Source organism: Ambystoma mexicanum, chromosome 12, assembly GCF_040938575.1.
Source record: "Ambystoma mexicanum isolate Mex_15411 chromosome 12, UKY_AmexF1_1, whole genome shotgun sequence".
In the NCBI taxonomy this organism is placed as follows: Eukaryota; Metazoa; Chordata; class Amphibia; order Caudata; family Ambystomatidae; genus Ambystoma; species Ambystoma mexicanum.
The window spans coordinates 997,508,507-997,528,720 of NC_090936.1; the positions used below are offsets into that span (position 1 = coordinate 997,508,507).

At 49.1% G+C, this 20,214-nt stretch overlaps 1 protein-coding gene across 10 annotated transcripts in view; it reads left to right on the top strand.

Moving 5' to 3' along the window:
• Positions 1-20,214, top strand: part of SBF1 (SET binding factor 1) — a 2,512,102-nt gene that overhangs the window by 2,343,160 nt on the left and 148,728 nt on the right. For all 10 annotated transcript variants that reach the window (XM_069629502.1, XM_069629505.1, XM_069629506.1 and 7 more), the window contains one exon: positions 7,471-7,558. In XM_069629502.1, the coding sequence (XP_069485603.1) occupies positions 7,471-7,558 (88 nt within the window). The remainder of the gene's footprint in view (positions 1-7,470; positions 7,559-20,214) is intronic.

Here is a 20,214-nt window from a genome sequence, read left to right on the forward strand (position 1 = left end):
AACCGGCGGTATCTTTAACATTGCACCAAAAAGTGGTGCTTTTAAAATCAATGGGAAAATCCCATAGAGAATATTCCGGTGGAATATTTTGCGTGGTAACCACTGCCACCAGCCAGAAACTCGACAAGGGGGTACTGGACAGTGCCCCCTTGAAAACAGACCCAGGGGCAATCAAATTAACCCCTTCCAGTACTTCCACAATATGATGGTTTGTACTGGTTCTGTTCACAGTTTTGGACTAGTAAAGTCAATGGTGACTTTACATGCCCTGGGAGACAGTAATCCGTCCCAGGGTATGGAGTCTGTTTGGGGGTCACTATGACACCCCTGTGTTACTGCACTGAGGGTGCTGTGTAACACACATGAAAAACAGATGATACCCTATGGAGTAAAAAAGACCCCATAGCCCATAAGCACACAAAAAGTCAGACATACCTCAAATCATGCCTAAGAGTGGGAGGGAAAGAGTCTCACTCTTAGCAGGAGGAAAAAACAAAACCCATAATCCAGCAAAGCTGCTGGGGGACTCACTAGGTTTGGGAAATTAGCCTTATAAGAGAATTCTCCCTAACACACTCCTATGGGATTGCACCATTATAAAACAGTTCCATGAATCAGACCCTTTATGTCTAGGAATCTGTAACAAAACATGTCCTAAAGAGCAGATTACAATATAAGATATTTTTCAGCTGTGTGATAGCAATTTGTCTGGTCTAATTCTATTCAGTTTTCAAACTGAAGTCTACATTTGCCTTTCTGAGTTCATGTTGCGTTGTATTCTAATGAGAATGTTAAAGTATTCGACAAGAGCCGAATAGCAGGAAACTATTCGGCTGGAGCCGAATAGCTTTTTTTCAGCCGGAATTTGGCCGAATACTAACTCGAAGCCGGAGTTCGGTACACCCCTAGTTTGTACACTCTGTTTCCTTGGGGAGCTTTCATGTCCAGGCTGGAGGACATCTTTGAGGAAATTGATCAGGGGATCATCAAGAAGTAAATGTATAGACCATTGGAGCTTGAAACCTTCCTTATGCTCTAGGTAACTCAGAGATTTCCCAGAGGAGTTTTGTGGAGAGGATGGTGCTTTGATGGAATTTGACTCTCATTTGCAGGAGGCAAGTGGGCTGGACCTATTACCTGGACCAACTCCAGGAAAGCCTCAGACGTCTTTCCAACGCCTAATGTAAAAAAAAAGACAGTTTGAATTAAGACATTCTTGACAAAGGTTTGCCAGGAGAAACCCTACTGCCAATTAATCAGGCATTGGAGGGCCATGGAGCATGATTTGTGGTCTAAGCATGTTTCGGTCACAGCAGAAGACCGGAATCTAGTTATGTTTTATGATGACAGGGAGGCATCATGCCAAATCCTATTGAGGGCTTGTCACAGCTAAGTGTGTGGCAGGTGTTATGGCAGCAGGGACAGTTTTGAGGAGGTACTCTTGGGTTTCGCCTTGGATGTCCAGGCGAAACTCCTGGGCATACCGCTTGATGGCAGCGGCTTGTTTGGGGGCAAAGGCAGATGAGGCTCTCCAGAAGTTCCAGTCCTCAAGGGCGACCTTTAAATCCATCACTGTGGCAGTTGAGCAACAATTCTGCTGCCCCAGGAGTAAAGGCTGGGATTTTCAACCCTTCCTGTCCTATGCCCACTGGGCACGGGACAAGGCCCCTTGGGCAAACCACAATTGCAACGCCACCCAACCAGAGGGAGGGGCCAAGGTTCTCCAAGTGGAGGCTTGTACGATTCTACCATGCCCTTGGCATTCCCAGGTTGCAAAGCTCCTATGAAGGAGACTTCCAGCATATATGCCCTGTGGGGTAAGATTTGCCATGTTCGGCACAGAATGGTGTCTTACCACGTTCAATGCCTGGTCCTTTATAAGTCGTTCACCAGAATTATTGCCTCCCTTTTGTTCAACACCTTTCAGAAAACTACCCTCCCTACCAATTCTTTGCTCCATACCATCTCCTGCTAAAGCAGGTCAGCCAGCTTCTGGCAAAGGGCGCTATAGAATGGGTGCCCTGTTTGGAACCAGGCAGGGGCTGGTACTCTGTTTTTTTTTGCCGAAGCAAGGTGGGGCTTGCATATCATACTGGATCTGCAGCTCTTGATCTCGTAGCTGTGCAAGGACAAGTTCAAGTTGGTTACTCTAGCTCCAATCCTTCAAGGCCTCGACCTGCTGGACTGGCTGGATTCACTGGCTCTCCTGGATTTCTACTTTTACGTGCTGATTCAACCAAAGTACAGGAACTACATGAGATTTGTAGTAGGCCATTGCCAAGTCAGTCTGTCTCCAGCACCCAGGATCTTCACCAATCTGCTGGCACTGGTTGAAGATTGCCTGAGGAGCGAGAAGGCATTTGTGTCTCTCTCTACCATGCTCGTCCAATCTCCCTCCCCAGGCCAGGCATCAGCACATCTGTTCCGCATGTGCGGCCAGTGGTGCAACTTTGGCTTCTCCCATAACTTGAGTCTCGGATTTTGACATCCTAGTTCCTCCAATTTATCAGTGCGCTGTGGCAAATCATCTGGGTGGTATCTTCCCGCCTGAGGACCAAGTGGCAACCATTTGATATGGTCCATCTTCTCCAATCCAAGGTGAGAGTTCTGGCCTCAGCATGCCTGTGCTTGCTGGGTTGTATGCCCTCCTGCATTCTTGTAGGGCTGGAGGCACAGCTGCTCAGGAGATTGTTTCGTGGCTTCTCCTTTGTCAGTTGCAGGGGGATATTTCAGACCTTCTGCAAGTTTCTATGAGAGTATCCCCGGGCCTAGCATGGTGGTCCCTATGAGACAACCTGTTGCAAGGGGCATTGGCAATGACCTCGGGTTCTGGGCTCTAGAAAACAATGTGTCACTGACATCTTTTTTAAATTATTTTTTTAATACATTTTATTTAAATTTGATCGGTGGTAACAAATAAACAGTAGCATTGGAAAATCACATATACATTGAACAATTCAGTCACAGATCAGATTGCCTGCTTGCTGGGGGTCGGTGGTCGCCGCTGACGTCACCCGCAATCCTCTGAGCTTTGCTGTGGTCTTTTAGGTATTGGCGGAAGTCCACCCATGTATCCTTGGGCTTGCTCCTTGTGTTGACTAGTAACCCATATGTGTACTCCATATCATTGGCCGACATCACATCCTGCATCCAAGTGTACACCAACGGTGGTCGGCTCTGGTTCCAGCTCATCAGAATGTAGCGCTTGGCCAGTAACAAGCCCAAATTCAGAAATCTTTGCTTCTCTTCTGCCATTTTGCCAGTAAAGCCCAAAGCTCATACCTAAGGAGATACAGGAACATCCTGACCAATCGTGTCCTTCACCACTGCGCATACCCACGCCTAGTATACAGACAACCGCAGGCAGGTACACAACAAGTCGGCATCATCCCCGGCACTCCTGGGGCACTTGCCCTTACAATCTCTGCCGAAGAGCCGGGTCTTCGCTGGGGAATAATGCAGTCTATTGACAGTCATGAACTGAATGTGGCGAAACCTCTGATTGTAGGAGACTGGATTGCAAATGTCAGACTAGGACTTATCAGTGAACGCAATATAGAGCTCCCATTCCACTTTACCTTATTGTTTGGGCCTTTGTGTATAATCTCCCCCAACAGCCGGGTGTATAATGCAGATACCCTTTTTGCTCCACCCACAGTGTAGCCTTGTGAATGTAGGACTCCTCTTGGCTGATGGCCGACTCCTCAGGGAAGCATTGCGCCTTTGCCTTGAACGCCGCTCTTGGAATGCCTCCCACTTTATGAATTTCCCTTGATCATGCGTACAACCCAGGGCTTTCACCCCTCCCAATCTCCACTACTTTTCAATGTAGGGGTCCTGTGTCGGGCCAGATGTCCAACATCTCGCTGTGACAGAGAATGTCTTTGCCGATGGCTTGAACAGATAGAAAGCAGCGGCATATGAGTGGGAGTTCTGTCAGGAAGTTCTGGAGATTTTCTACCGGTGTGGAACTCCTCAGATGGACCTCTTTGCTTCCAGTGCGAACAGGAAGTGCGAGTTGTTCTGCTCCAGGAAATGTCCTCAGCAGGGATCTTGGTGGGGCTCACTGATGGTCGAATGGAATTTTGACCTCCTCTATGCATTCCTGCCAATACCCATTATCCCGCTGGTTCTCAGGAGGTTACCTTTGTTCGGGTCTGTGTTGATTTTGATCGTTCCGGACCGTGTTTGGAGAACGTGGTACTCTGACTTTATTTATTGTATTGCTTACTTAGCACCACATGCCCGTCAGCCTCAGGGCACAAAGTAAACGACATAGACACAACAAACGCACACAAAAAAACATGAAGCCAATCAAGGGACAACTGACTGAGACAGGCAACAATTGAATGTGGTTTTAGATTAAACAAATGGGTCTCCTTTTTAAAGAGCTGGAGAGAGCCAGACAACCTCAATGGGATGGGCAGAGCATTCTGGGCCTTTGGGGCAAGGACATCAAAGCCACTGCCCCCATATTTGATCAGCCTAAAATATTGCTAGATCGCAAAGACCTAGTGGGCTGGTACAACAAGAGGCATTGCGAAAGATGATGAGGAGCTGTAGCGGTTCATCTTTTATAAACCATAGAAAAGGTGTTGAGTAATCCTGTGACACACTAGGAGCCAGTGCACAGAACGTTTAGCTGATGTGATATGTTCACGTCTGGAGAGGCCCAACACAGCATGCACCGCCCCATTCTGGATAACCTGCAGAGCATGAATGTTGGCCTTAGATGTTACCAACCAATACACTATTACAATAATCCAGTCTCGAATTCACCAAGTCTGTGGCCAAAAGGGTGCAATTCTCAGTGGAGAAGACAAACTGGCTAAACATACCCACAGGATGCCTGCAAATGAGCCACCTGTGATTTCAGGGACACATCAGAGTCCAACTGAACACCCAGGGTTTTAACCGAGTCGGCCTCCTTGATTATGCAACCATCAATGCAAAAATTATTGTACAAGGGTCCCATTGCTTTTCAACCCAGGATCAGTAACCACAATTAGCATAGTTGGTATATCAGACACCCAAGCGATCAAGGAGGTCCAGGAGAGGTTTAATATAAACATTAAACAAAGTGGGTGCAATACAAGAGTCCTTGGGCACACCACACATGGATGTCGGCATGGACCCAGCCTCCTCCACTGCCACCATAGATGATCGTGGTCCCAAAAAAAAGGAAACCCAACACTCTGGAGATTCAGAGTAGCCAGCCAACCATTTTAGCCTATCAACCAAGAGTCCATGATCAACCAAATCAAAGGCTGCGGATAAGTCTAGCAAAATCAGGAGAGCAGGATGACCGCTTTCAACTTATCAGACAAACTATATTTTAAATCGAGGAGAGCGGTCTCAGTCCCATGGCATAATCTAAAACCTTATTGCCGCAGACAAAGTATATTCTTGACTTCAACAAACTCCTGGAATTGAAGATGGGCCGCTCTGACAAGAGTCTTCAACAGAAAAGGTACAGTTGTAATGGGACAATCTTTTTTTTTGAATACTAGGATCCAGTGTGAATTTCTTTAAGGAGAGGAGTGCTTTTTAAGGATTGATCGAAGTAAGCCCTCACTAAAAGACAGGTTGATCAGTCTTGTGATCATAGGCACAGTTGTCAGCTGTCTCTATTTATGCTAAAGAATGACATCACAAAGGGGGTGTCTGGGCCAGCTTAGCTAAGCTTGCTCCTGTGAGCTGGGATAGGACCACACTTCATTTCCGCCTTGTAGTTTGAGTGATTGGACCAAGGCTGGATGATGTCATGTTTTATGATTTGCTTTACAATCCTCTGAGACCCCCCTTTATCCACTTGTCTCAAAATCTGATTTTATATTAAATGTACATTTCTACATTGGTCACCTTTATACAAATCACACACAATATTTTTCATAGCAGCTATTCCTCAAAACCCAGTAGTGGTGGGATCTTGTCTCCCCTTTCTACAGAATTTTGCCCTTTTCGCCATGAACACACTTTTCAATTTTTATGCAAATTTCCACAAATGTGTGTGTTAAAATGGGGACATGCGTGTAAATTTTCACAATTCTAACAGTAATACATTTTGCATAAAAACACATATCTTGCTGTTCTGTCCAGAACATGTCACACAGTTCTGCCGCCTCTTCACATGTGCAGCCAGAAATTAAATTACAAATGTCATTTTTATATTTTTCACCATTTTGACTATCAAGTTATAAGTCTTTTAAACTGTGTTCTTTGTTCATGTTTAGCGACAGATGGTCGTTTGGTTCCGCCTCTTTTTGTCTCCCTGCAGTCCATGGCATCCCCCTCCTTGCCTGCTCCTTTCAGAGGCCATTTACGACCCCTTTTCACACTTCCAATTTTCTGGGCTGCAACTTTGTCATTGTTCCTTTGCTTTCTGTAGACAATATTCTGTCCCCACCTGCAATTAACACCTCCCTGTGAGTTCCTGCTGAGAGGAAGGAGCTCCTTCTGGGAGAAAAACCTGCTTTTCCAGTTCTTTGCAGCTTCAGCCAAGCTAATTAACTTTTAAACTTAGCAAAACCCACATCTGTTGCATCACATACAAATATATTTCTTTCTTGGCCTTAAAATCTGTGGAATCAAAAAACACAACTAAAATATGTATACCTTGTTTGCTAATTCAGCAGACTTTTGAGTTTTAGGTCATTTTAAGGCTTTCTCAGTCCTCCTCTGACAGCTGTCATTCAGGCAGCTCGGGTACTGCACCCAGATGTTGGCATAGAAGCTGTCAGTTTTCAGGCTTTGTATGTTTCACAATGTTTCATTTGATACATGGATTTTAACACCAGGCAAGATTGTGAATGTTGAAAAGTGTTGTGTTATAGGCATTTTGGATTTTTTGGCAACAAAGCAAATGTCATTTATAGGCACATTTTTGGGTTTCATTGGCAAAGTAGTGTTTTTCTCTCTGCACTCTGTTTGCTGGTCATGGGACCCACTGGCACATTTCTGCAGGGTGTGCTCTATTCCACTGCACATGCACCATGGGTGGCAGGTTGTGCATCCCTCTTTTTGTGTGCTGAAGCACACGGTTTTTGTAGATTTCTGTAGGTTTTTGGCCCACACGAGGGTTGTGCCGCCCTTGTTGCTGTTTCTTTCCCCATAACTGGCAGGGTGATGCCGCATAGCATAGCATAGAGGAGTGGGTCAATACATCCCATAGAGATTCTACATTTGATAATTCCATGTTGTTGAAAAGAGTTTTCTCTATAGTTGTGGCCAAAGATCCAACACGCTGGCGTTGATATTTAGTGGTTATTACTTGATTATCAATACCTATGATGGCAAACCTGGATCACAAGTAAATAACTTGCCCTTTTATAGGAGATATCAGGTTACCACCTTTTGCCTTGGGTCTTGGTGAAGTTAGTAACTCAAACTCTCCCAGTTCTTACAGTGTGCATGGCGCCTCCTAATGTGTGTTCAAAGGCTCACAACTGTTTTTCTGTGGTTTAATTGCAGGTCATACGAGGGAATGCTGTATAAGAAGGGAGCCTTTATGAAGCCATGGAAACAGCGCTGGTTTGTCCTTGATAAAACAAAGCATCAGGTAAGCAAGGGCCCATTCATGCAATGACAGGACTGTCTTAATCTGCAAACACATGATCAGTATGTGCTAGATTGAAGAGTACAAAGTGGGGGGCACATGTGGTATGCTAAGTTGGTGAGAGAATACATTGATGGGCTAATAGGACAAGCACTGTCATGCCAGGCTGGAGAGAGAATGGCACTTGCAAAATGTCATGCTGGGGGAGGAGGAGCACTATGATCAGAAGTCAGGCTAAGTTCAAGAAGGCAATGCTATGACATAAGCTGGGGAGAGTAGGGCATTGACAAGAGTTTCCAGCCTGGGCACTCTTGTGAGATGCCATTTGTAATCCAGGTTGTGCATTTATTGGTAACCTTCCTCTTGGGCGTGCTGAGTTGAGGGACGGGGGATGAGCCCTGCATAATGTTAAGTTGCTTTGGCATTATGTCGCTGAACATGAGTGTTGTCTGTAAAGGGATATTTCATTGTAGAGATGGCAGTGTAGGAAATGAGTACTAGACAGATGTGCAAGCAACTTGTGTTGTTACTAGCTCATTATTTGCTATTATTTGACCATATTTACCTTTTTTCAGTACACTTTGACTACAACGGGCATATATTCGTATGTACTAAATGCACCACAACACAAACTGAAGCAATCTACTGTATGGTACAATCTAATGGATTGTCTCCTCCCATAGATTCCTCATCTTGGGTATAATTTCCTGCTCTGCGGAACGCTCCAAAATGTTTTCTCCCAGCAGGGTGTGCTGTGCGTCGAGGATCCTCAAGTCTTTGAAACAGATGTGATGCCAGTATAAATGGTGTCCATGGCACACGTGGCCTCTGTTCCTTTTTTCTGCACCCCCAGCACGCTAATTGGGATCAGATAAATACTCAGATGCATTTTTGAATTCCTTCGAATTTCTTCCTTGGTTCAACCATGTTGATTCCGAAACCTTTTGGTTTTAAGAATTTCCGTGAGTGCGGCATTAAAATGTTGTTCACCGATTCCCCACAGAATTTGTATGTGGCACCTCTGTGTCGACCATGTAGTGGCAAATATTGTCTCATGTCAAAACATGATGCCAAAGGCCCTAATTGAGAGAGCATGCAAACTGACCCTGAGTCCTTCGACATCAAAGTCACCAAGTTCGATGCTGTTGAAATGAAAACCTGACAGCAAGGGCTCTGCGTTCAAGATATCGCCAGAGCGGGAGAAGAAACAGTCAAAGAAGCACCATAAAAGATCCTATTCGGGGAGCGACTCCCATCATTATTCGCCTTTCTCATTCAAGAAGAGGAGGAGGCACTCATCCACAGACGCCTCACGGGCTAGACAGGTACTTTCCCTCGAAACCCCTGGAAAAGTGGAGTTTTTTTATTTTTGGTTGCTTTTTTCTTTTTTTAACTTATCCTTTTTTTTGTAATTTTTCAGTTAGAGCATATAATGTTAACAAAAACAACCACAATAGCAACTGAAAGCCCCTGTCCCCTCCCCACCCCCCAGAACTCGGAAAATGCTTGCTTCTTACACCAGCAGGCAAAAAGACATGTACATATAAGAACAATACACTCACCTGTATCGAATGAGTAGGTGTGATCTATCTCAACATATATAGGCCTATACCTTTACATTAGGTTCCTCTCCACCCCAGACATTAGGATGCCTCCCCGACCGTCTCTCCGATTCTGAGGACAGCACTCTATGCACAACTCCCCTGTCAGATTCCACCATTTCACCTCCCCAGCCCTTCTTAGCACAATTCCCACTTGCTAATCAATGGACCCCAATCCTTGTGAAAAAGTTCTGACTGGTTGTTTACTATGGCTGTCAGCTTCTCCATCATATAAATATCCCTAAGTTTCTGTTCCCAGACCGTCCTACCTGGGGGCCCTCAAGACTTCCACATTTACGCTACTCCTTAACATCGCCTTCCATAATCTCAGGAACCTTGGCTCAGTTCCATCAACTGGGGGGGGACTCCCAATAGATTCTTGAGGGGTCTAGGTCTAGCAAGACACCCATGACCTCCTTCATCCAGCTCAGGACCCCTGTCGAATAGTTCTACTTCACAGGCCTTTCCCACCACATATGAAACCACGTGACCTGCTGCCAAAAGGCCCGGGGACGGAGAGGGGAGGAGCCCCAAACATCTTTGAGATCCTAACTGGGTTTCTATGCCATCCGTGCAGGACTTTAAAATTGTGCTCCATAGTTGACGTACAAAAAGTTACCATGAAAGGGAATCCTATATATCTTGGTCCAGGTCTCCAGGAGTTCAGTCCTCCCACCTCTGCTTAAAGGCCCTGTCTGTCTCCTGGCTATAATCATGGCCCTATAGAGGCGTGAGAAGATTCCCCTCCCACACTCCACAGAGGGTAAGACCCCCTCAAATTTGGTCAATTTCCTAATCAATTTGCCCTCCCACCTCCTGTCCATGAGCAAGACCTTCAACCTGAGATATTCGAGGATGGACAATGATTCCATCATAACTTATGAAAGCACCCTCCAAAAACAACTTGCCTGCCCCCTCTAGACCATTATCCGACCAATTCTGAGAATGACAGAAACCCTGTTTAGCTAGATCTAGTGGAGCCCCCCAAATCGATGAAAGTGGGGACAACCAGTGTTAGGACATTTCTCCAGCATGGGGTCTGGCATGTATTCACATGCTCATGAATATTCCCCGTCGTCAGGCCGGGAATCCTCGGTAAAGAAAAAAATCAGTTTCGTTTCTGATCTGTCTTTCTCAGTAGTAACCAATCACTGGTCTCTGGGTCATACTGCCCCCAGCCAATGACTGCCCTTTCCGTAAGCTCCGCCTCTGGTAGCCATCCTCAGATTTTTACCGCACACTCAAGTGTTGGGAGTCCTCGTGTTTAGCTCTCGAGCTTTTGCTACGTTTTTTTGTGCTTTTTTTCAAAGAGAATTTCTCATTTTTCGGTCAAATAGAGCCTCAAGCTCCACCGTCTCTACATCCGATTAACGGGGATCCGTGTCATATTTTTCTATGCCCCTCAAGAGTGAAGATTTCGTCGAGTTACGCTTCTTGGAGGAGTCCAGGAGTTTCTGCGGCCTACCCGAACATGGCCCAGGAGAAGGGAAGCTCGACGCCCGGAAAGCTGTTCAGGGTTTGCCCTGGATGCCATCTGCAGAATGTGTTCAAGGAGGACGAGCACTTGAAATGTCTCTACTGCCTTCATGAGGACAAGACGCACGTGGAGAAGGACTGTGCGTTTTGCAGGAACATGTCGGAACGGACCATCAAGGACCGACACCTTCGTCTCTCCAACTGGCTGGAAGGAAAGAGCCCGTCAGGTGAGAAGAAGAAGAAGAAGAAGTCCGAGCGGTCTTCTAAGTCCTGTGAGGGCATCCCGGCGACGGGGGCCCAACAGAAGCCAAAGCACCGCAAGTCCGCGGGCACCGGGAGCGCCGAACGGTCGGGCTCCTCGGCTGCCAGGCAGGGCGCATCCTCTCCACTGCCATCTACCACGAGCCAACGCTCTGGCTCAGGGAAGAGGAAGGCCGAGAACCCGGCGAAGCTTCTGGAGAAGCCCCAGTCGAGCTCGAAGGATCCAGCCGTGGGGGAACGAGGCGGTGACCCTCCCCCCAAGGTGAAGGCCACAGGCCCACAGAAGGTGGTAAAGGCCTTGATTCACCCAGCCAAGGCCTCTATCGAGGAAGTAGCGATGGTCCTGGCGCAGCCTGTGGAGGCTACACCAGTGGAGGCAACCTCGGGGCCCAGAGTCTCCCTGCCTCCGTGGAGGGAAGCCTCTTTCAGACCCATTGAAAAGACCCCCGTGAAGACCCCGGCGGAAAAGAGGGGGGTGCCGGTGGCCATTGTGGACACGAACACAGCATTCGAGGAGGAGCTGGTTGAAGTCTTAGAGGGCCTCGACGAGGGCGTCGAAGAGGCCCGTTCCCACGGGAGGTATCCCGACGAAGAGGACGACGAGAGCGACGGCGGCACTGGCGAGGGTCCTAGTCACCCGTCGCTTCCGGAGCCGCAGGATAACTCGGCGGCCATTTTGTTGGCAATACAATCCTTATGTTCGGAGATGAGGACGAGATTGCCCTTACCACTGACGGAGGAACCGGTACCAGGCTCGACGGAGGAGCCAGGCCCGGCGGGAAGCCCCCCAAACAAGAGAAGACGGATCCATCCAGCCCTGCCTTTTCAGCCCTCGCGGCCTACTCAACCTTTGTCCACGTCCCCCGTCCCTGGGGATGACACGGGAACAGACACGGCCACGACGGGTACCGATGACGACGACAGCGGTGATGACGGGACGGAGCGCCCATCTCCGCCAGCCCATGCCTCCCCGCCCGACGAGATTGGATCTTTCCATGCAATGATCGCCAGGGCATCCAAGCTTTTTCAGCTCTGCCCCGAAGAGAAGGAAGGTTTCCTTTACCAATGGCGCAAGGCCAAGAGGAAAACAGTCCTCGCCGTGCCTCTGCTGGATGACATCTGGGATGAGGGTCTCACCCTTTTCAAGAACCCGTCTACGACGCCTGCCAAGAGGGATCGGTACGAGAAGTAATACCGGGTCCCGACGCGGCCCCTTTGTGCCTTGCACAACCGATCCCTGACTCGGTCATCTCAGTGGCGGCCAAGAAGAAAGCGGGGGGGGGGCATCGGCCTCACCGTCAACTTCCCCGCCGGACGGCGAAGGAAAGAAGCTGGACGCAATGGGACGACTAGTTATCTCGTCGGCGGCAACAACGATTAAGGCGGCGATCGTGGCCCACTACGACAGGGAGTTATGGTACAAGATCGCCCCCCTGTTGGACCTCCTACCGGACGACAAAAGGGCCGCGGCCCTGGAGATCTTGCAAGAAGGCGAAGTGGCGTCGGAGCACGCCATAAGGGTGGCAACAGACATTGCCGACACCAGTTTCTGCCAGCTAGGCAACAGCTTTTGTCTTAGACGATGAGGGTGGCTCAAGGCGATGGATTTCTGCCAGGACGTACAAGCCAAGGTTTTGGACATGCCGTTCGACGGGAACAATCTGTTCGGGAAAACAGTGGATGAGTCCCTCCAAGCCATCAAGGCGGACACAGAGACAGCTAAGGCCCTAGGCGTTCTCCGGCAACAAAGGCAGTCTTTTTGGAGCACCGGAGGCAAGCAGGGTGCCTGCAAGGGATTCGGTGGTGGCTCCTCTACGTACCGCCAAGCAGCCCGCTCCTCGTCGCAGGAAGCCTATAGAGGACGAGGCAAGTCGGGTGGACCCCGCCGTCCTCGCCAGGGAGGCCAAGACGGCAAGGCGTCCTCCAAGCAATATTGAACCGGCCGTGGTGTCGGGCCCCCACCGAAGCACCCCGGTGGGAGGCCGGCTGGCGAAGTTCGTCAGCATGTGGGAGTTCATCTCCACCGACCATTAGGTGCTGGATGCCCTGGCCCAGGGGCACGCCCTTGAATTTCTAAAAGTGCCCCCGCATTCCACCCGTGGTCAGGAAGGAAAATCACGTCCCTCAACTGCTATTGGAGGTAAGGGCGATGCTCAAAAAAGGTGTCCTCGAGCTCGTCCCGAAGAGGTTCTGGGGCTCCGGAGTATACTCGAGGTACTTCCTCGTGAAAAAGAAGACAGGAGGATGGCGACCCATCCTGGACCTGCGACGACTGAACAAGTACATCAAGGCACAGAAGTTCTGGATGGTCACCCTCCAGCACGTGCTGGGACAGCTGGAGGAGGGCGATTTCCTGTTGTCGTTGGATTTGGTGGATGCATACTTTCACATCCCCCTTTTAAAAGGACACCAAAAGTTCCTCAAGTTTGTGGTCCAAGGGTGGCACTACCAGTTCAAGGCCCTCCCGTTCGGACTAAAGTCGGTGCCCAGGGTATTCACCAAGTGCCTAGCACCGGTGGCGGCGCAGCTGCGCCTGCAGGTGATCCATGTCTACCCTTACCTGAACGATTGGCTCATCCGCGCAAGGACAAGCAAGCTCACCGTGGAACACACAGCGAAGACCGTCCAGCTGCTCACGGACCTGGGGTTCTCCAACTTCCCCAAGTCCCACCTGGTCTCCTCGCAAGTCGCACTGTTTCTGGGAGCCAAGCTCAACACATTGGCGCGTCTGGCCTCACCGTCAGAGGAAAGGACAAAGGCCATCCTAGGCAAGGTGCAGCGTCTGCTGGCCACGGACGTGACCAAGGTGAGGTCCATCAAGTCCCTCCTTGAGATGATGTCCTCTTGCATATATCTCATGCGCCTGTGCAGGCTTCGGATGCGCCCTCTACAGGAGTTCCTCAACGCCTGCTGGATACAAGCAACGGGCAGCTTCGAAGACAGGATCCCTCTCAACGAGACCTTCCCTTGAGCGAACAGGTGGTGGGCTACCCGCGCTCATCTGGCGGCAGGAACAGATTTTCAGAACCCCACCCACCAGGTGACGGTGACGAGTAGGGGTGGGGAGCGCACCCCGGAGATCATCACGCGAGAGGGCTTTGGCTCCTGTAGGCGAAGCCGCTCCACATCAACTTCCTGGAGCTCCAGACAGTGTTCTGGGCCCTCAGGTCCTTTCTCCCGTCCCTCAAGGGCAAGATAGTGAGGATCTTCACCAGCAACACCACCACAATGTTTTACATCCGGAAGCAGGGCGGAACCAGGTCCCCAGCCCTATCCAAGGAAGCCCAGGATCTGTGGCATTGGGCCGTTGCTGAAAGGATGTTTCTGGTGCCGTTTCATCTGGCAGGGATAAAAAGCACCATCGCCGACTCACTCAGCAGAGAGCTGCGCTCTTGCCACGAGTGGGAACTACGCCAGGACCAAGTGGACCGACTCTTTCAGCGATGGGGCAAACCCCAGATCGACCAGTTCGCGACGGCGACGAACTCCAAGTGCCAGAGGTTCGCCAGCAGGTTTCCCCAACCGAGGAGCATGGGCGATGCTTTCTCATTCCCCTTGGACGGCCTGTTCCCAAATGTGTTCCCTCCGTTGCCGTTGCTGCTCCGACTCATCAACCAGCTCAAGAAGTCCCGATGCAGAATGATCCTCGTTGCACAGGCGTGGCCGAGACAGATCTGGTTCCCGGACCTTCTGGACTTGTCAGCGTCCCCACCAGTCAAGCTGTCGACGGTCGCAGATCTTCTCTCCAGAGAAGGAGGTGCCATTCTTCACCACGACCCAGAGTCGCTGAACTTGCAGGCCTGGCTCCTGCAGCACTATAGTTTGGAGAGTACGATATCCCGTTCGACTGCAGAGAGGTTCTTGCGAAGGCCAGGGCGTCCTCAACTCTCAAGTGCTACGGACATAGGTGGAAGAGGTTCTTTATCTTGTGCTGGGCACGGAAGATTAACCCTCTGCAGATTACGGCCCCTCAAGTGTTGCCGTACCTACTGTGGCTAGCGAAAGCTGGGCTATCTCACGCTTCAATCAAGATACACCTGGCAGCGATTTCCCGATACACCAGGACTACAGGGCGGTCATCCTTGTGGTCTCATCTCCTGGTTAAGGAATTTATGAAAGGACTGTTTCGATCATTCCTGCCGGTGAAGGCACCAGCCCCGTGTGGGAGCTCAACGTGGTGCTAACCAGGCTCATGGGTCCGCCATTCGAGCCGTTGCATTCGGCCCTGTTGAAGTTTCTGTCGTGGAAAACAGTGTTCCTGGTGGCCATCACCTCCGCACGGCGCGTGGGAGAGATCCAAGCGCTATCCTGCAAGCCTCCATACCTGACCTTTCACGATATGAGGGTAGTGCTGAGGACGCACCCCTCCTTCATGGCCAAGGTGCCGTCGGACTTCCATCTCAACAAGCCCTTGGTGTTACCAGTCTCTTTCCCGTCGCCTTAGTCGCCGGCCGAGAGGACTTTGCACTCGCTGGATGTAGCTAGAGCGCTGAAGTTCTACGTGGACCGAACAAAGAGTTTTCGGAGGACATCACAGCTTTTTGTGAACTTTGGGCCTGTGAACCAAGGGAAGGCTCTCTCCAAGGCTTCCATTTCCAGATGGCTCTCCGGCTGCATCATGCACTGTCATCGGTTGGCAAACCGACCGTTGCCCGGCCGTCCGAGAGCCCATTCGACCAGAGCTATCGCTGTTACCACAGCGTTCTTGTCTGGTGTGCCCCTGCTGGACATCTGCAGGGCTGCTACGTGGAGGTCGACGCACACCTTCACGAGATTCTACTGTGTCGACCGGGATTCCAGGGAGGAGTCCAGGGTCAGCCAAGCAGTGCTGCGCAACCTGTTCGCTTAAGGAGAGCCTGGTGAGGAGGTAAGAAATGCTTAATGTTGAGTTTTGATGTAATGCTTAATGTTGAGCCTTTGCCACCTCCCGTGGTTGTGCATGTGTGTACTCCTATGTATTCTTATATTCATGAGCATGTGACTCCATGCCAGACCCCATGCTGGAGAAGGAACAAGTTACTTACCTGTAACTGTTGTTCTCCAGCATGGGTCTGGCATGGATTCACATGCAAACCCTCCTTCCTCCCCTCTGCGGCTCTTCCCTTGGTCATAATGCCACTTTACGTGCTACCAAATCTGAAGATGGCTGCCAGGGGAGGGTCTTAGGGAGAGGGCAGTCATTGGCTGGGGGCAGTATGACCCAGAGACCAGTGATTGGTTACTACTGAGAAAGACAGATCAGAAACGAAACTGATACTGATTTTTTCTTTACTGAGGATTCCCGGCCTGTCGACAGGGAATATTCATAAGCATGTGAATCCATGCCATACCCATGATGGAGAACAACAGTTACAGGTAAGTAACTTGTTCCTTTCAATGTATTGCCTTTCTCCCGCAGATTCCTTATCTGATAGATATTCCCTCCAGCTTTGCTGCTTCGGAAAAGTTTCAACAGGGGGCGTAGTGGACTTCGACCCAGCCATCGACCATCGATCCCTCTTGCTCAGCGCCTGGTCGTCGGCTCTGGACGTCAGGCGTCATATAAATACCACATCACTACGCCCCAACCTCGGTTCCTTTTTTCCGTGTGCTAACATGCTGCTTGGGAACAAAGAGGTTCGACTCTCTCAATGTTTTCGTCAGAAAACTTTGTACTTTTTTCAAAGTCCTCGACACAATATGTTGGTTGCTCGGGTTTCAAAGAGTGTTCCGATTGTGGCACCAAGATGTCCATCACTGACCCCCACGAGTTGTCTCTCTGGTGCCTCGGCATGGGTCAAGGGACTGACAGTTGTCCGTTGTGTTCCAAAATGCAACCTAAATCCCTTCGGAATTGAGCTTTAAAACTCGCTCTGGGTTGACCGCATTCAAATTCACCGACACGGTCGAAGGTTCGGTCTTTGGAGGCCGAAACTGAAGGGCACACCCCCAAGAGCGAACACATGCGGAAGAAGAAATGGTCCCACTCGAGGAGCCACTCTTCGTTGTCCCGAAAGAAGAAAAGGCATCACTGCCACCATCGGGACTCCGAGTCAACAGTTAAAGGTAAGCCGTCGGCTGGGCCTACCACCCGCCAAAAGTGGGAGGATTTCAAATCATCGATGCTTGAAATGTTCAAGAAGCATGCTGCAGTCAGCGCAGCTACCCTCTTACCCCCACGCAGCAGGCTTCAGAGCCAAGAGCAGCGCTCTGTATACCCGACCCTTTTAGTGCCCTGGTACCGACCATGTCGGCACCGATAAATATTTTGACATCGAAAGAAATCCAGTGCATGCCAGATCATCCATGTGATACCAAGGATGTCGATGCTGTAGCCACCATATTGGCGCTGAGACAAACCCTCAACGTCGACAGTTGTCGAGAAAACATTTGCCGCACAACCCCGGTCCGACTTTTTCGATACTATGGCAGGTATCTTCGACGCTCATGATGCCGATGACCAGGGGGATGTCGACCCGATTTATTTGGGGTCAGGAGGGGTCGCTTATTTGACGACCAGAAACAGTATTTACTACTAGCTCAAGGCCTCCAGGACACCAGCGGTCTGGACACCTCTCCAGGCCTCGAATTTCAGCAGTCCCAGCCCTATCTTATTAATACTAATTCTGGGCTCTGGTAGAAAGGGTTATTGACACCATGGGACTGCACTCATCAGTGGCGCCAGTACAAGGTTAAAACCCTTGTTCTGTTCCTCCCATCAGCTCGACCATTTCTGGGAAATACAGGCCGGCTAGAGGAGACTCTTCATACCTCTGCTCTCACCCTTCCCCGAAGGGGCTTGTTATGCTGGCTGCTACGGTCTGCTAGACCTGCATCTTCTACATCCACTCTGCCTCCCGACAGGGGAGAAAAAAAAGTAGATGCCTTAGCGAAGAAGGAATTCACGTCCGGTAGCATGGCCCTGAAAGCAACAAATGTGGCAAGCAGTTTCGCCAAGTACTCCTTCGGTCTATGGACAGCAGTTGAAAATACTTGCCAGTATGTCCCAGAAGGAGAAATGCGTGAGGGCTTCCTGCAGCTATTGGAGGATTGGAAAGAGGTGGCCAGAAAATCGATACGAACGGGCCTGGACATCACCGACTGTGTGGCTGATCTATGGCGTCGGCCATAACACTAAAAAGGCAGGCCTGCTTAAAAACATCTGGATTTTCGCCTAATGTCCAAGTCAAGCTTCTGGACATGCCCTTCTCTGAGGGTAAGGCCTGGCTTCCTCCCCAATGTTGTTTCAGAATTCCACCTGTCGCAATCCATCGACCTTCCGGTCTTCTACCCTCCTCTGCACCCTTCTAAGCAGGAGGAACGGTTACATCGCCTAGATCCGAAGAGGCCGTTGAGTTATATCGCCAGGACAGCTGATCTCAGGAGAGCTAACCAGCTCTTTGTGGCCTTTTCCTTAACCAATAGGGGCCTGCCCATAACCAAGCAGACTTTATCCCGATGGATAATTTTCTGCATTGATGAATGCTACCAGTCCGCTGGGAAGAAATTATCAACAGGCATCAGGGCCCATTTAACAAGGGGAGTTTCAGCATCCACAGCATTGCAGAGGGGAGTCCCTGTCCAGGAGATTTGTCACGCTGCGACATGGTCATCCCTACATACCTTTGCAAACCACTACAGTCTGTATGTGGCTCATACTATTGATGCGCGTTTTGGCATGGCAGTGCTGCGAAAGTTCTTGGTATAACTTTCTTCCCGCCTCACTTCATTTACTGCTTTGGGAGTCTATCAGATGAGGAATCTGTAGGGAGAAAGGCATTAAATTGAAGGAGAAATTACTTAACATAATGTTCTTTCTATGGATTCTTCTCACGCAGATTCCTCATCTCCCCTCCTATCCATCCCCGTTCAGAAAGTCGGTGGTTGGCACGCATGTTCTCTTTCACGTTGACTTGGTGATGGTCCTGTGTGTCCCTTTTCTGTCTTCCTGCCAGTTTTTAAAACCAAGACTTTTCTAGCGCTGCTTGTAGCGTTTGTGCAATTGTTCCACCTTCGGAGGTCTATAGTTAATTCTTTTTTAAGGGCTCATTAGCTTGTTTGTTCTTTGATTTCCTATGCAGCATGTGGTGCTCAAGAAAAAAGGGGAACTGAGGTTAGGGCCTAGTGATATGGTATTTATACGATGCCTGACGTCATGTCCAGAGTTGATGACTGGACACCGCGCAAGACGGATCAATGGCCGACGGCCAGGTCAAGGTTCACTACGCCCCCTGTCGAAAAATGTTCAGAAGCTGGAGGGAATATATATCAGACGAGTAATCTGCGGGAGAAAAATCCATAGTAAGAACATTACGGTAAGTAATTTCTCCTTTTCTGAAGTCCAACTAATGGCTTAGTAAAACCATACAACTGAGACAGAACAAAACTCCACTCTTAGTATAAGGCTGTACCACCTGAGTATATGGTAGTGTAGACCGAGCAGCCAGGCTTATCTTTGGAGGGAGAGGGGGTTGTAGGAAGGTACAAACTACTTGTAGTATACCAAGGGTTCAACAGAAACACTAACAACCAGAAGTATTATAAAGAATAACGCTTTATTATAAATAAAAGTCAGGCCAGGTTCAATCGTAGAATCATAAATACATTATAAAAACACAACGCAATGCTTGAAGGTACACAGACAAAAGCATAAACCTTGTTCAGAAAACGAACAGTATGTCTGGGCAAGTCAGACCGACCTTATCAAACACATATAGTATAGGACATACCTATTCTTGGGACGAAAACCATGTTACTTTCCATAATACAAAGGCAGTAAACCCTAGAGTTTGTGCTGTGACACTCAGTTAAGGAATCACTTAGTATATCAATCTGCAAGTAGACTTTTATGTTTAGTGGAACACTCATTCAAGGAACATTAGAAACCTATGACCACATTCAGGATAACAGTTTAATACTAGGTAAGACAATTACATTTTGGTGTAATATACAATTACAGTTGCTTTTCAGCTCAGTGGGGCACAGACTAAGGTAAGCAAGAACTCTTTACACTGTTAGGGACCACTACACAGAATTAAGACTACAAGTGGTAATACAAGTTCACCTTTGGTACACGCCTGTACTACAATGTTAAGCCTGGCTGCTCCGCTACTGCTAACACTTTATCTCAAGAGTATATGAGCAGTAGCAGAGATTACACAAAGGGACCACAATTACTGTGACTCAAGCAAACACTGACTCAAGGTTGCAGGTAAAAAAATATAAGTACATTTATTTTTTAAACCATTTGTTATAAACACGACACTTCTATTAATTCAAAAACCACACGTAAAATACACTACAACTAACCAATTCACTTTGTACGGTATAACTTCAAGGTAA